The sequence below is a fragment of the Lolium rigidum genome, chromosome 5 (genome assembly GCF_022539505.1).
Source record: "Lolium rigidum isolate FL_2022 chromosome 5, APGP_CSIRO_Lrig_0.1, whole genome shotgun sequence".
NCBI classification, from domain to species: Eukaryota; Viridiplantae; Streptophyta; class Magnoliopsida; order Poales; family Poaceae; genus Lolium; species Lolium rigidum.
In genome coordinates this window covers 156,992,142-157,006,741 of record NC_061512.1, presented here as the reverse complement: position 1 = coordinate 157,006,741, position 14,600 = coordinate 156,992,142, and the positions used below count along the sequence as shown (strand labels likewise).

At 45.5% G+C, this 14,600-nt stretch overlaps 1 protein-coding gene across 1 annotated transcript; it reads left to right on the top strand.

Moving 5' to 3' along the window:
* Positions 1-2,388: 2,388 nt before the first annotated feature.
* LOC124651968 (FRIGIDA-like protein 3) lies at positions 2,389-6,467 on the top strand. Its single transcript, XM_047190988.1, has 4 exons — positions 2,389-2,559; positions 2,918-3,952; positions 4,830-4,999; positions 5,837-6,467. The coding sequence occupies exons 2-4, from the start codon at positions 2,929-2,931 to the stop codon at positions 6,254-6,256; spliced, it is 1,614 nt and encodes a 537-aa protein (XP_047046944.1). The 5' UTR covers positions 2,389-2,559; positions 2,918-2,928; the 3' UTR covers positions 6,257-6,467.
* Positions 6,468-14,600: the final 8,133 nt, after the last annotated feature.

Below are 14,600 nucleotides of genomic sequence, written 5' to 3'. Positions count from 1 at the left end.
GGGTGCCTGGAGGGCCCACACCCCCCTTGGCGCGAGCCAAGGCCAGGCCGCGCCAAGGGTAGGTCTAGCCGCCCTGTGGCACTTCCTCGACCCCCTATGGACTCTGTCTTCGTTTCGGTAAAATATTAACTTCTGCTTTTGTTTCGTCCAATTCCGAGAATATTTCCTGTACAACTTTTCTAAAATACAAAAACAGAAGAAACAGGGAACTGACACTGTGGCATCTTGTTAATAGGTTAGTGCCGAAAATCATATAAAAGTGCAACGAAGTGTAAGCAAAACATATATAAATTGGTGTAAAACAAGAATGGATCATCAAAAATTATAGATACGTTTGAGACGTACGAGTACCTCTTGTTAGAAGGGCAGACAATGAACTCGCTATTAAATACAGACTCACTGTCATGGAATGACGCTCTTGTTCGTTATGTTTTTGAAGAGGATGTTGCAAGCAAGGTGTTACGGATCCCAATCAGCCGTTTTGGCGGTAATGATTACTTGTCGTGGCCTCATAACAAGATCATCATGTACACAGTAAGATCGTCTTATCATTTAGCTTGGAGGGAGGCAACGCTAGTGTTTCAAAGTGGTCGCGGTCGTGGTATGTCTTCTGATCAAACCTCTGATGCTAACAACTGGAAGGCGCTATGGGCAATTCTAGCGTCGGGGAAGATGAAGATTACTTTATGGAGATTTGCTCATAATTGTCTTCCGTCTGGCCAACAGTTGCAACGCTGACATATCCCTGCATCACCGCTTTGTATCCATTGTTATTCGAAAGAAAGTGTGGAGCATGCGACGCTGTTTGGTCCTTTCGCTCGTGAGATATGGTCTGAAGTGAAATCTGAATGTAATATCAAGTTTAACAGGCTAGTTTTTACTACTCCCAAACTTTGGCTCTTTAAGTTCTTGGCTAGATCTTCGAGACATGAAGCCACACCACTTGCAGTGACTTTCTGGCACCTTCTTGGATGCTCGAAACAAGCTATTCGAGGAGGGAGGTAGTATCAATCCTGTTGGGGTGGCTATGAAGATCAAGGCCTACACAACGAGCTGATCACAACACACCTAACCAGAGGTAGTACTGACCACATGCACCGCCGGAAGGTACTCTGTTGGTTAATGTTGATGCATCCTTGTTCTCTTCTTCTAATTGCATGGGAGCTGGGTCGTTGTCCGTGATCATGGTGGGATTTGTGTGGCTGCGTGTAAGTGCAAGTTTCCCTACGTAACAGTTTCGAAGCTAGCTGAGGGGATGTGAGTGAGAATGGGTCTCTCCTTTGCCAAGGATGAGGGGCTAGATATCAAGGTCTTGGTAGGCTCATTTTGTTCTTGTTCGATCCGACATGTAAATCGCTTGCAAAACTATGCAGCGCATGGAACCGCTCCAGCGAAAGGGAACTCGGCGGCGCTGCCCCCAACTACAGCAGCCAACTCGCCGGTCCCTGCCTCCTCCGTCGGCCGCTCCGGCGACGGGAGGGGGTGGGGACCCGGAGTAACGGCTCCGGCCTGTAGTGGGTTGGCCTAGTGCTTTCTTGAGGCGCTGCTTCTATGGAGGAGACTGCGCCGCGTCGAAATAATTTGCCTCTGCTCTTCCTCCGTCTCGGCGTCGCTCTAACCGGAAGCGTCGTGGGGCAGGTGGCCTGGTTGTCTCGCCGGTCTCTAGATCTGGTGAGAATTGTGTCCGGTGGTTGGTGTTCGGCACTCTCACGGGTGTTGATCGCACCGACTACTGCAGCTTGTGTGTGTCGTCTTGCGCTTGGGCGCGTGGATGACGGCGAGCGGCGGCGTTTCTCTTCTTCGACTATGTCGGGTGAAGTTGACGGCGTTGGGATTTGGTGACCACGGGGAAGATCCCGGCCGACGTGCCACAAAGTCTCGGGTTCGTCGTTTGCGGCGGCCCGGTTCATCGGCTCAAAAAGCATCCTTGAATGCGATGGTGCTCTCCTAGATCTAGGTACGGCGGCTATTCGCCTCTTTTTCGGTGCTACCATGGTGGCGGCGAAGGACGATGGACGATGTTTCGGCGAGGCACAGGTTTTCCTAAGAGTGAAATTGTAATTTTACTTCTTGTGGAGTTCCTTGTGCAAAGTTGCTTGACATGTATATTTGTCTCGTGTCGTTTCAAAAAAACTATGCAGCGCATCGTTTAGCTCATGTGGGTGAGTCTCTTAATTTATCTATTTGGCGAGGTGTGCCTCGAGAGTGTATTGGGAAAACAATTTGTATGACTCTATGTTTGTGAATAAAGCACGTTCTAAAAAGAGTAATTAGTGACGGACTCCACTGTACTCCAGTCGCTCACTCTGGTCACTGCCAGGTAGAGCCCGCACGCCTTTACGCGCGCACTGGCTGCTGCCCTCTCCTAGTTCTCCTCATCTCCTCTCCATCCCCATCCCCAAAAGACACACTCCACGCCACCTTCCCCTAGGGTTTCCTCTCCTTTCCTCTTCCCCCCATCCCCCCTCGATCTCCTCCCCAGCCGCCGGAGTTGGAGGCGGGGGACGGGGGCGAGCAGCGACGGCGAGCTCGTCCAACGCCTGCCCGCCTCGGTCACAGGTAAGCGCCCAATTTCCCCTCCCAAGCCTCAGATCCAGCCGTCCGGACCACCATTTCAGCCTCGCTAGCTTGCTATGCTGTCGGTGGGAGTAGGTAGCGCTTTATCCTTCCGCCCAGCGGGGCATCCATGACGATTTCCGCTTCCCTGTTGCCCGTGTCTTGCATACACCGCTAGGAACGAAATTGACGCCTAGCTACGTCTCGCTGTTCTTGCTAACCAAGCTCTATAGAAGATAGCCGACTCAATTCGAGGAAAACATCTGAAAAAATTTAAGCTTGTACAGCCCCGGTGCTTCGATTTAGGTGCTGTTTGCACGGATTATATCGACTGATTGTGCTGTCGTTGCCTTCTGCGCAGGGTCTGTCACCATGTCCGACATGGAGTCCGTGGCCACCCTCATGGAGTCGACGAGCCTCAAGATACAGCAGCTCCAGCACGCCTTCGCCGAGCTCGAGAGCCAGAGCGCCGTCACCATGAGCTTCAAGTGGAAGCAGCTCGAGGACCACTTCCGCGGCCTCGAGCAGTCGCTCAAGAAGAAGTTCGACGAGCTCAAGAAGCAGGAGCAGGAGTTCCAGGAGACCGTCGCCAAGTCCCAGAAGATGCTGGAGCAGAAGGAGGCCGTCGTGGTCGCCAAGGAGCTCACCGCTCTCGAGAGGCTGCAGGAGAAGAGGGACGCCGCGCTGGCCATGATCTTCGGCAAGTCAAAGCTCTCTCTCAACGTCAACTATAACGTCCCCAAGAACAAGCCGCAGAGTAATTTCACCACCGTGGGTGCTCCTGACGCGAAGCAAGACAACGCGCACATGCAAGATGGCAGCGCCGCCGCCGCGAAGCCTCGCTCTGAGCTTGCTGTCCTCTGCGAGGCGATGAATGTCAAAGGGCTCCACAGGTTCATATCGGACAACAGGAAGAACCTGACGTCCATCCGCGAGGAGATCCCGAGCGCGCTCAAGGGAGCGTCGCGTCCGTACGTCCTGGTGCTGGAGTCCCTGGAGGACTTCTACTCTGGAGACAACCTGGTGTTGGATGGGAAGAAGGATGGGGACCTCTTGGGTGTCAGAAGGACGTGCCTCATGCTGATGGAGTCTCTTGTGCAGCTGCAAGCTGATGCCGTAACTGGTCTCTTGTCTGAGGGGCAAATGCTCGCACCAGATGTCAAGGAGAGGGCCAAGAAGATTGCGTTTGAGTGGAAGTCCAAGTTGGACAGCCTTGACATTGATGCTAGCAATGGGAACTGCCTGGAAGCACATGCATTTCTGCAGCTGCTTGCTACCTTTGGTATTTTTGCTGAGTTCAATGAAGACGAGCTGTGCAAACTACTTCCATCTGTCAGCCGACGTCGCCAAACACCCGAGCTCTGCCGGTTGCTTGGGTTGTCGCAGAAGATGCCAGGTCTGTGCAATGATGAACTAACCATGCATCTATCTCTAATAAACATTGCTTGTCACATATCACTTAACGATATTATTTTGTCAGTCCCGTTCAAATGCTTACTGAATGTTGTTTTCACTTGGAAAACTCTTAGTTTTCCTATTTGTGTATAAACAACTATTTGCTGGTAGTTAGAGCACTGAAAATATTGTCAAACTTGAAAGCATAATTTATTGTATTACCCCTCCGAAAGTTCTTTCATATACCACTAATTCCTACTTTACCTATGCTGTAGCATGAGCTATATCTTAACACATTAGTTTTGTTTTCGTGCTTGCACTATCGCCTATAAACCATGCCCATTGTTAACCGGCCAGTTCATAAGATCTTTAAACCTAAATGTTATCGTGCTTTCCTTATTCTTCAAGATTTGTTCTTCTCAAAAGTTTACTCTGTGATTTTTGTTGTGTAATGTGTGGTTGTATATTTTCGGTGGTATCATCGAATTGGTTTATTGCACTTAGTAGTACACAAGACCAGTCCTTAAGTCTTGATGTTTTTTTTTGTCATGTATCAAAATATTTGGAAGCCGATTGGACTTCATGCAAACCTCTTGCTGTTCATTATGCTCCATTCACTCTGGTTGTGTATTGTAACACAGATTGTGAAAGCATTTCCTCTTTTTTTCATATATTTTATTGGTGAAAGTTGTGAAAACGAATCTTGCATCTGCATCTGATTTGACATGATCAACATTTGTTTGCCTTGCCCTCTTTGCTCTCATCTTAACTGTTCATCGTTTAGTGATTCTCCTTTTATGTTAAACTATTTCCTTTTTCTCATGTTTAAGGATTTTTTCTTGACTAAGTGATTTATTGATGGAATTTCTTGTGGACAGGTGTCATTGGAGTCCTGGTGGATAGTGCAAGGCCAATTGATGCAATTAATTTGGCCTATGCATTTGGACTCACTGAACAATTTGAGCCGGTGCAACTGCTGAAAGCATATTTGAGGGAGGTCAAGAAGGTGTCACATGCCAAGAACGGAAAAATGTCTCCTGGAGCACAGGTGCTTTTTAGCTTTATCAGTACAAATATATGATGCCTGCCAGTCTTGAAGGTGTTACATGTGAAGAATTTTGATACATTTTCGCTGCATTAAGCCAATAATTAAACATGTGCCTGCACTTGCACCAAATCACCAACTTTTTTGTGTCAGGGTGTCTAAGAAAACACTATGCTATCTAACATAAGGTGCTGATCTAAATTTGTTTTGTTCTCACCCATCATACCGTGTGAGGTAGATTACAGAATTACTTGTTTCTCAGTTAGACATTTTCAAATAGTGGCGATGTTCAATTTACTTGAAAGGAAGGGGCTTTGTTTTCATTTAGTCTAATTATTTTATGATGATGCGAAGACACCATGCACCTTTGGCATTATCAAATATGACCTATGGTTGTTTGTGTCAAGGAGTTTCGTGCCTTATCTCATGATCCAGACATGTCATTCTTTTGACTATCCAGTAATTTTTAGTTATAAACATTTGTGGTTGAGTGGTTTTAGAATCTTTAGTAGTTTTACTTATACTAGTAGAATTCGATTTTATTATTAGTCCTTAAATGGATCAGTATTGGATTTGATGACATCACAGAGGTGAATTTTTTTTGAATCCATTCACCTGATGTCAGGAGCATGAGGTAGGTTGTGGAGAATTAAAATAATAGAGGGCTATCTTAGTTTGCAAGCAATAGAAAGTTAGAGCAGTTGGGTTGAACAGTGTACAAAATCTCTAGAGCAGTTGGATTGTCATTTTCATGTTGGTGCGTGTGTTGTGTGTAAGCATGTTATTTGCATGTACTACATGCAACATAGTTTGTCTGATTAATTGCTGTTCTCTTTTCAGAATGAGATGAATGAACGTGAGCTGTCTGCACTGAAAGCTGTCATCAAGTGTATTGAGGAGCACAAGCTGGAGGAGCAATATCCTGTGGATCCACTTCAGAAAAGGGTGGTTCAGCTGGAGAAAGCCAAAGCAGACAAGAGGAGGGCTGTTGAAGCTGCGAAGCCGCAGTCCAAGAGGCCTCGTGCCAACGGTTCGGCCTACGCACCCCGTCTTACCAGCTTCCCTGAGAAGAGCTTCTACCAGGCAACCCCGGAGAGGCATCCATACCCTTATGAGAGGCAATTTGTCTATGGTGCCGAGGCCCACCACCATCCTACAATGATCAACGCGGCGGCAGCTCCCTACACCATCTCACCTGCCCACACACCGTACTATGGTAACGGGTACCCAATGCAGTACCAGGTACCTTATATCCACTAATGGGAAAGAGCTGTGCTCTTTCCTAACTATCTGTAGCTTTTTAACCTTCCGCTGTGTTGTAGCTGTATCAGTCGCTAGCTAGTCTGCCTAGCTGAAAATAGTCGGACCACTCGCTTGTGTGTGTGTGCTATGAGTGGCTATTGTGAAAATCTGTTAATTCTATGTCACGACTTATGACATAATTTACTTCTAATGTCTAGTTACGTTTTAATCTGTGTATCTTCTGCTGCACATGTAATCAATGTATGCTTCTTTTATACGATGGTGAGTCTCCATGTGGCTCTTGGATGGAGGCAGTTTGGAGGGGAGGCATCTTTATTTCTTTTTAGCTGTCTGCCATTGTACCAAGCCTCAAGCCCACAACTGCTGTCTGGTTGCCTTTGGCACCCCGAGAGATGGTGATAAACCGTCGGACTCCCTCTGAGCTCGCAGAAGAGCAGGAAGGTATGAAAACGCTACGATTTTGATGATGGAGAACAGCAGAAGCACACGAACCTGTGGAAAGTCTGCCCTTCAGTTAGATTTAACACTGCTCGTGTTTATGTTGTGTCTTCCTGAACGGCAAAAAGTGTGGTTTGTACTACATGTGGGCCCTGAAATGGAGAGCGTCAACCCGATTTCAAATCTGTAGCTTCGAAAAATTCCAACGAAAATACTAGAATGTCAATGACTTGTTTGTGTAAATTTGAATACGAAATATCTTGTATTCTATCCTTGGTAAAAATAACAAAAATGCAGATCTGAGAGCATGAACAATGCCACTTTCAAAACTTCTAGAATTTGTTGACATAGTTGACTACAGCAAGGTATTTTTAAAAATCACTTGAAACTTTGAAATTAAGTATTCACTTTTTTAAAGAAAAGGGCTCTAGGGAGGCTCTAATCCCATTTCTTCCCCAAAATGGGCATACCTTGCGCAAAATGTTTGATATGATGATCAGGACGGATGGTTCATGGATGGATGGCCCGGCATCAAAGCATGCCAAGCTGTAAGAATGCAACGGCGACTACGCAGAAAATTTGAACGTTCCTGATCAACCGTGATTGCTATATTTAGGCCAATAATGCTACACCTACGAAAAGTTTCCTACAAGATTTTAAGTTACGGGAAACATGGAGATCAGGGATTGATTACGGTTCCTACAATTAAGGGAGGGAGAACCGTCTTGAGAAGAGAGGGTGGAACAAAAGCCCACTTTGCAATCAAACACAAGAGATGGTGGCTCACCTATTCTCCCATTATCATTTTTTCCAAAAGGCTTTGGGGTATTTTGAAGGATTGGATTGGTATCTCTTCCATCCCAACCCATGCATGGATGATCGATCTCTCGCTCAAATCTTAGTGAACTATGATAACTAGTAGGGCTTCGCCAAATCGAAAGGCAATGGCTTCCCTTACTATGCTTGTGACTTGGACAGTTTGGAAGAAGCAGAACGCAAGGATCTTCAACAATAAAGTCACGCCTCCTACTATTCTTCTTGAGATTATTAAGAATGAGACGAAACTTTGAATTGCAGCTGAGTCTAAACATTTGAGTTTTGTAACGACGGGATAGTAATCCCTTAGGAACAACATTTTTTCGTGTTTGCTTGTTTTGTCCTATCAAGACACTCCTACTTAATTAAAAATGGTGACAAATCTTTTACCACCCCTTAAAAAAAAAGGTCTTCAGAAACAAGAGGGCTTGCTCTAGTAAAGTGTAGAACCCCTCTCCCAACTTTAGGCTCTCAAGTAATTAGACAATAAATTAATTATTAATTGTGAGACCTCCTAAACCTATACCCAAATCTGGTATACCTGCTGAATTAAAATGTTGAGATTGCATTTAGTACTGTATATGTTAAGGGCGCACCTGGAGCTCAGTCGACTGAGACTTATTAAATCTCAGTCGACTGACGTCATCACGTTTTCTGGGTCAAAACTGACTCGCACATCCAGCCCGATATGGGCCTGTACAAAATAATTTCGGCTTCCTTTGGGCCTGTACAAATTAATCTTTCTTTCTTTGACGCTGTTTCTTCGGGCCTGTATTACTATTGGGCCTCGTTACCTGTCATTGTTTCTTGACGCTGAAGAAAACTTGCTGTCCAGAAAGAAATCGTATGCCAAAAATACCCCTCAACCACTCCCTTCCATCATCCTCTCTCTCACGACATAGCAGAACAATTACTCTGTGAACCCCCCGATGAGAAAGAAAGAGCAAATCAGATCTGACGAAAAAACATGAGTGGCAAAGATGTTCTCCATAATTCCTTCTGGCCGAAAATCACAGATCTGAGTAACGAAGGAGTATCAAGTACTTACTCAGGTCAGACAACCAATAAAATCCTTTTGTTCAGAAAACGTTTCTCCTGTCTTCTCTTGTTAGAACCTGCACGAAAATGATGAATGAAGATCGTATCTATGCTCCTTTATTTTCTGTAGTTCCATTTGATGCATCAGACAAGACTTCATGCCAGAAAAGAGGAGGATCAAGTACTTACACAGGTCAGGAAACCTTTTCTTTTAAAACAGACTCTCTCTTCTCTTGTAAGAACCTGCACGAAAATGGTGAATGAAAAATGGATCTATGCAACTTGATTTTCTTGTATTTTTTAGATCATGCATCAGACAAGACTCCATACATCAGACAAGATTTTCCCACTGATTTTCCAACAGTACAAACTGACGGAGAAGATAACAACACATACCAGAGTATGACATGAGACAAGTTCATTCCTGATGTTTGCATCTACCTTGTTGAAACATGTTTCTTAGTATATATTTGTGGAGCCTGACAAATTGTATAATCTCTGAACTATTTCAAGCATAATGCAGAACTATAGAAATTACTTGCTAGGATCAGAATCACATACAGTACAGGTAATGCAACTTGATGCATACTGTATTGTTGCTACTCATTGGCTAGTGTCTCTTTAGATAGTGTAGCTAAAGTTCAAAGGCAAAAAATAGACAGATGCAACTTTATTTTTTGCTATCATTTCCGAAAAGAATTTCAAGATGCCTAACCAGATGTGCTCATATATGGTTATGTAACTACAGAGGGAAAGTATTTAGTCATTTACCACCAAGTCTTTTACATTCTTCTTTGCACTGGTTCGCGGGTAGCACATGTCATCAGGATCCCCATACTGGAACTGCAAAAAATATCATAGGCTGACAGCAACACAAAAAAATATATTTTCAATTGTGACAGTAGCACAACATTACAAATTGACAGTTTGTACCGTTATTTTTCACCAAGTAGCCTGCATCTGCCAGTAAGAAGAGAAATTCACCATCATTTTTCAACTGCATGTACAGACACCAAATGAACACCAAAAAAGCGAAGGATGTGAAGTTTACAGCACACAAATCTTATATTGGTAGCCAATTTTTATGTTCAAAAGTAAAACTGCACCTCTGTTGACGTCAGAAACCCCCTGGCGGGCAGAGACGGTCAACACGGTAGAGCCGGGAACAACTAGGGCTGCGGCTGGCCCCAGTCCCTCAGAGCGACGGCCCGCAAAGCCTCCTGGTCGCACGCGCCGATGTTTATCACAAGGGCGTGCCACCCGACCTATACCTGGTCAGGAAGGTGTGGATGATGCCTCGCTTAGTTTTCTGCAGGGCACACACGTAAACATTAAATACGAGCCTCGATCGGCTCTCAGGTTATCCTGTGAATCGGCTCAAAGAGCCGATCCACCCATGATTCAGACAAGGTGTCCGAATATATGGTGGTCCTGCTTGATCAAGGTAAAGCTAATGAGATCTACGACGATGTAGGGTTTTCACCGCATAATCGGATCGTCCTACTCCAGGTTGGGCCTCGCGGCCACGCACGGTGATCGTAAGCCGATCCTAAACAAGGCCTAAAAACCAACACGAGGTTGATCCTCGGAACATCCTGCTTAGGGCCAACGAACGACACCCTACGTGCCGCTGGATCCTCCCCCTTTGTAAGGCCTAACTATTGCGGATATTAAACTAATCCTTGTAGAACAAGGAGCAATCGTAACGGATCAGATCTACTAAACTATGATCAAGCGGGGTGCCGCCCCTACACCTAAGATAGGTGTAAGGGCGGCTAGACATGCAAGGGTTGCACTACGAAAGCATGTAATATGAAGAACAATGCTAACCCTAACATGTCTAAGATAACTACGTTGCTCGCCATCAAAAAGGCTTCGATACGAGCAACGCGTGAACAACGTAGGCAGGCTTGTGCTGCCTAGATCGCAAGATGCGATCTAGGCAGCATGATGCTTACCGGTAGAAACCCTCGATACGAAGGAGTTGGCGATGCGCCGAGATTTGTTTGTGGTTGAACGTTGGTTGTTGTTTATTCCATAAACCCTAGGTACATATTTATAGTCCAGCGGACTTTCTAATGTGGGCGTGCACCAAACCGTGCATGAGTAAGATTCTAACTTCTAAACTAAGATGCGATCTAATATGTTACAGATACACGGGCAATTAAGCCCAACTTGGTATAAAAGGCCGATTCACGTATTCCTCCTATATATATATTCTCCGAGTCCATCTTGATCGCGGCCCACCTCTGACTTGGTCAAATTCTGGTGATAACACATGCCCCCCTGGTTTTGGAAATGACATTTCCAAAATCATTACACTTTCTTTCGTCGGGTCATATCGTGGCAGAGCAGAACTGCCGCAGAATCTTCCATCATTACGCCTCGCCTCCCGGGCTTCTCTGTATGAATTGTCAATTTCGGCCTCACGTCCTCGAGAACCGTCATGGCATTAAATCTCCACTACACTCTCTTTATTTATCTGTGCCAAACGGTTCACCACTCCATCGCCTTGCTCCAAAAAACCCTTCTCTCCTGCAGCCATGTCTTCCTCTTCCTCCTCCGCTTCAGGCACCTCTCTCCAACCGTTGCCGAAGAACAAAGAAGAGGACGATCTCCGCTCCGGGGCGCACCCCATCTCCTCTGACAAGGAGAAGAAGGGAGGAGAAGCGGAGAGGACCAAGGCCTCCCCCTCCGCCAGGCTCCCGCCGAAGAAGCGCTCCCGCATGTGGGCGGACAGCGAGGACGACGATGATGACGAGGAAGAAGAAGATGAGGAGGAGGAAGATGATTCCTCCGCCTCCATTGGGTATCCTCCAACGAAGCGCTTCCGCGGCTGGGCGGATAGCGAGGACGATGATGATGACGAGGAGGAGGAGGAGGCTCCAGCCGACGGCTGGGACAGCAACGGCGAGGAGCTTCCCGGGAGCAGCGCCGACGACCTCGACGACGGCGACGATGAGGACAGCGACGACTAGTAGAGTAGGACTAGCAGTGGCAGTGCACTAGGCACTAGATCCCTCTTTTGAGAGCCATCGGCTCTTCTTGTAAAGCTGCTCCTTCGAATTAATGAGAATTGTTCTTCCAATTTCTCCTTTCATTAATCCAACTTCCATCCTCCCGCTTGCCACACCAAGACCGATAGTAACGAATCGGGCTATTATTGTTTTTCTCGACCGTGGCGTTTTGCAGTCTCGCAGCCGATGACTATCCATCGGCTAATTTGAGAAACCAGTCTCTTTCTTTTCTTGCAGCACCAGCACGGTCCAAACCTCATACCAGACGACGGCTTTTCCTTCCCAGTTCTTCCTGAGAAGATCATGATGCAGTGACAGCCGAGGTAACTCCAATCGGCTCTTAAAAACAAGGCACCTACCAGGCCCATTGCCCCCGAGTCTTAGCCAAGGCAAAACGAGAGCTGTATGGACCTGGGCTCGATCATGTCTGAGGGAGCTTCTTATACAGAGCTAGCCGATTTGAACATAAATCGGCTTCTCCAAGCAGAGAGCCTTCAAGGTGAGCTGCCCCCCGAGTTTCTTCAGTTCTTGTCGGCTAGATCGGCTCCTTTCCTTTGGTGGATCTGATGCAATCCATCCTTGACCTGATCTGCACGTCCAGGCTGCTCTTGGTCTTGTCCTTGAAGAGAGGATCCGAGCTCTTAAGCTACTCCATTAAGGAGTTCTTTCATTAAAACCCTCTTCGTGCTCCATTGACCCTCTGATCGTATCAGTTATTCCCCTTGAGTCGATGTCTGCTGCTTTTTTTTTTCTTTTCCACGGCCGACTGGTGCATCGGCCCCCACACTCCAATACCCATCACCAAAGGATGACACGCTTCTAGTGCATATCCTCGTGTTCTATCCACCTGGGTGAAGGAGATATGCCCTAGAGGCAATAATAAAGTGGTTATTATTTATATCTTTATGTTTATGATAAATGTTTATATATCATGCTATAATTGTATTAACCGAAACATTAGTACATGTGTGATATGTAGACAAACAAAGAGTCCCTAGTATGCCTCTTAACTAGCTTGTTGATTAATGGATGATTAGTTTCATAATCATGAACATTGGATGTTATTAATAACAAGGTTATATCATTGTATGAATGATGTAATGGACACACCCAATTAAGCGTAGCATAAGATCTCGTCATTAAGTTGTTTGCTATAAGCTTTCGATACATAGTTACCTAGTCCTTATGACCATGAGATCATGTAAATCACTTATACCGGAAAGGTACTTTGATTACATCAAACGCCACTGCGTAAATGGGTGGTTATAAAGGTGGGATTAAGTATTCGGAAAGTATGAGTTGAGGCATATGGATCAACAGTGGGATTTGTCCATCCCGATGACGGATAGATATACTCTGGGCCCTCTCGGTGGAATGTCGTCTAATGTCTTGCAAGCATATGAATAAGTTCATAAGAGACCACATACCACGGTACGAGTAAAGAGTACTTGTCGGAGACGAGGTTGAACAAGGTATAGAGTGATACCGAAGATCAAACCTCGGACAAGTAAAATATCGCGTGACAAAGGGAATTGGTATCGTATGTGAATGGTTCATTCGATCACTAAAGTCATCGTTGAATATGTGGGAGCCATTATGGATCTCCGGATCCCGCTATTGGTTATTGGTCGGAGTGAGTACTCAACCATGTCCACATAGTTCACGAACCGTAGGGTGACACACTTAAAGTTGGATGTTGAAATGGTAGAACTTGAATATGGAATGGAGTTCGAATATTTGTTCGGAGTCCGGATGAGATCCCGGACATCACGAGGAGTTCCGGAATGGTCCGGAGAATAAGATTCATATATAGGAAGTCATATTCCAAGTTTGGAAATGATCCGGTGCATTTATGGCAGGTTCTAGAAGGTTCTAGAAAAGTCCGGAAGAAACGCACTATGGAAGGTGGAGTCCCGGAAGGACTCCACAAGCTTGGCCAGCCAAACCCTAAAGGAGGAGTCCCAGGTGGGCTCCACCTAGAGGTGGCCAGCCACCCCACCTAAGGAAAAGGTGGGAGTCCCACCTTGGGTAGGACTCCCTCCTTGAGTAGGTTTCCCACCTTTGGGAAGTTTTGGTGTTGGGGTCTTATTCGAAGACTTGGACTACAACTCTTGGGGATTCCACCTATATAATGAGGGGCATAGGAGAGGGGGCTGACTGAAGGAGATATGCCCTAGAGGCAATAATAAAGTGGTTATTATTTATATCTTTATGTTTATGATAAATGTTTATATATCATGCTATAATTGTATTAACCGAAACATTAGTACATGTGTGATATGTAGACAACAAAGAAGTCCCTAGTATGCCTCTTAAACTAGCTTGTTGATTAATGGATGATTAGTTTCATAATCATGAACATTGGATGTTATTAATAACAAGGTTATATCATTGTATGAATGATGTAATGGACACACCCAATTAAGCGTAGCATAAGATCTCGTCATTTATTTGCTATAAGCTTTCGATACATAGTTACCTAGTCCTTATGACCATGAGATCATGTAAATCACTTATACCGGAAAGGTACTTTGATTACATCAAACGCCACTGCGTAAATGGGTGGTTATAAAGGTGGGATTAAGTATCCGGAAAGTATGAGTTGAGGCATATGGATCAACAGTGGGATTTGTCCATCCCGATGACGGATAGATATACTCTGGGCCCTCTCGGTGGAATGTCGTCTAATGTCTTGCAAGCATATGAATAAGTTCATAAGAGACCACATACCACGAGTACGAGTAAAGAGTACTTGTCGGGAGACGAGGTTGAACAAGGTATAGAGTGATACCGATGATCAAACCTCGGACAAGTAAAATATCGCGTGACAAAGGGAATTGGTATCGTATGTGAATGGTTCATTCGATCACCGAAGTCATCGTTGAATATGTGGGAGCCATTATGGATCTCCGAGATCCCGCTATTGGTTATTGGTCGGAGTGAGTACTCAACCATGTCCGCATAGTTCACGAACCGTAGGGTGACACACTTAAAGTTGGATGTTGAAATGGTAGTTCTTGAATATGGAATGG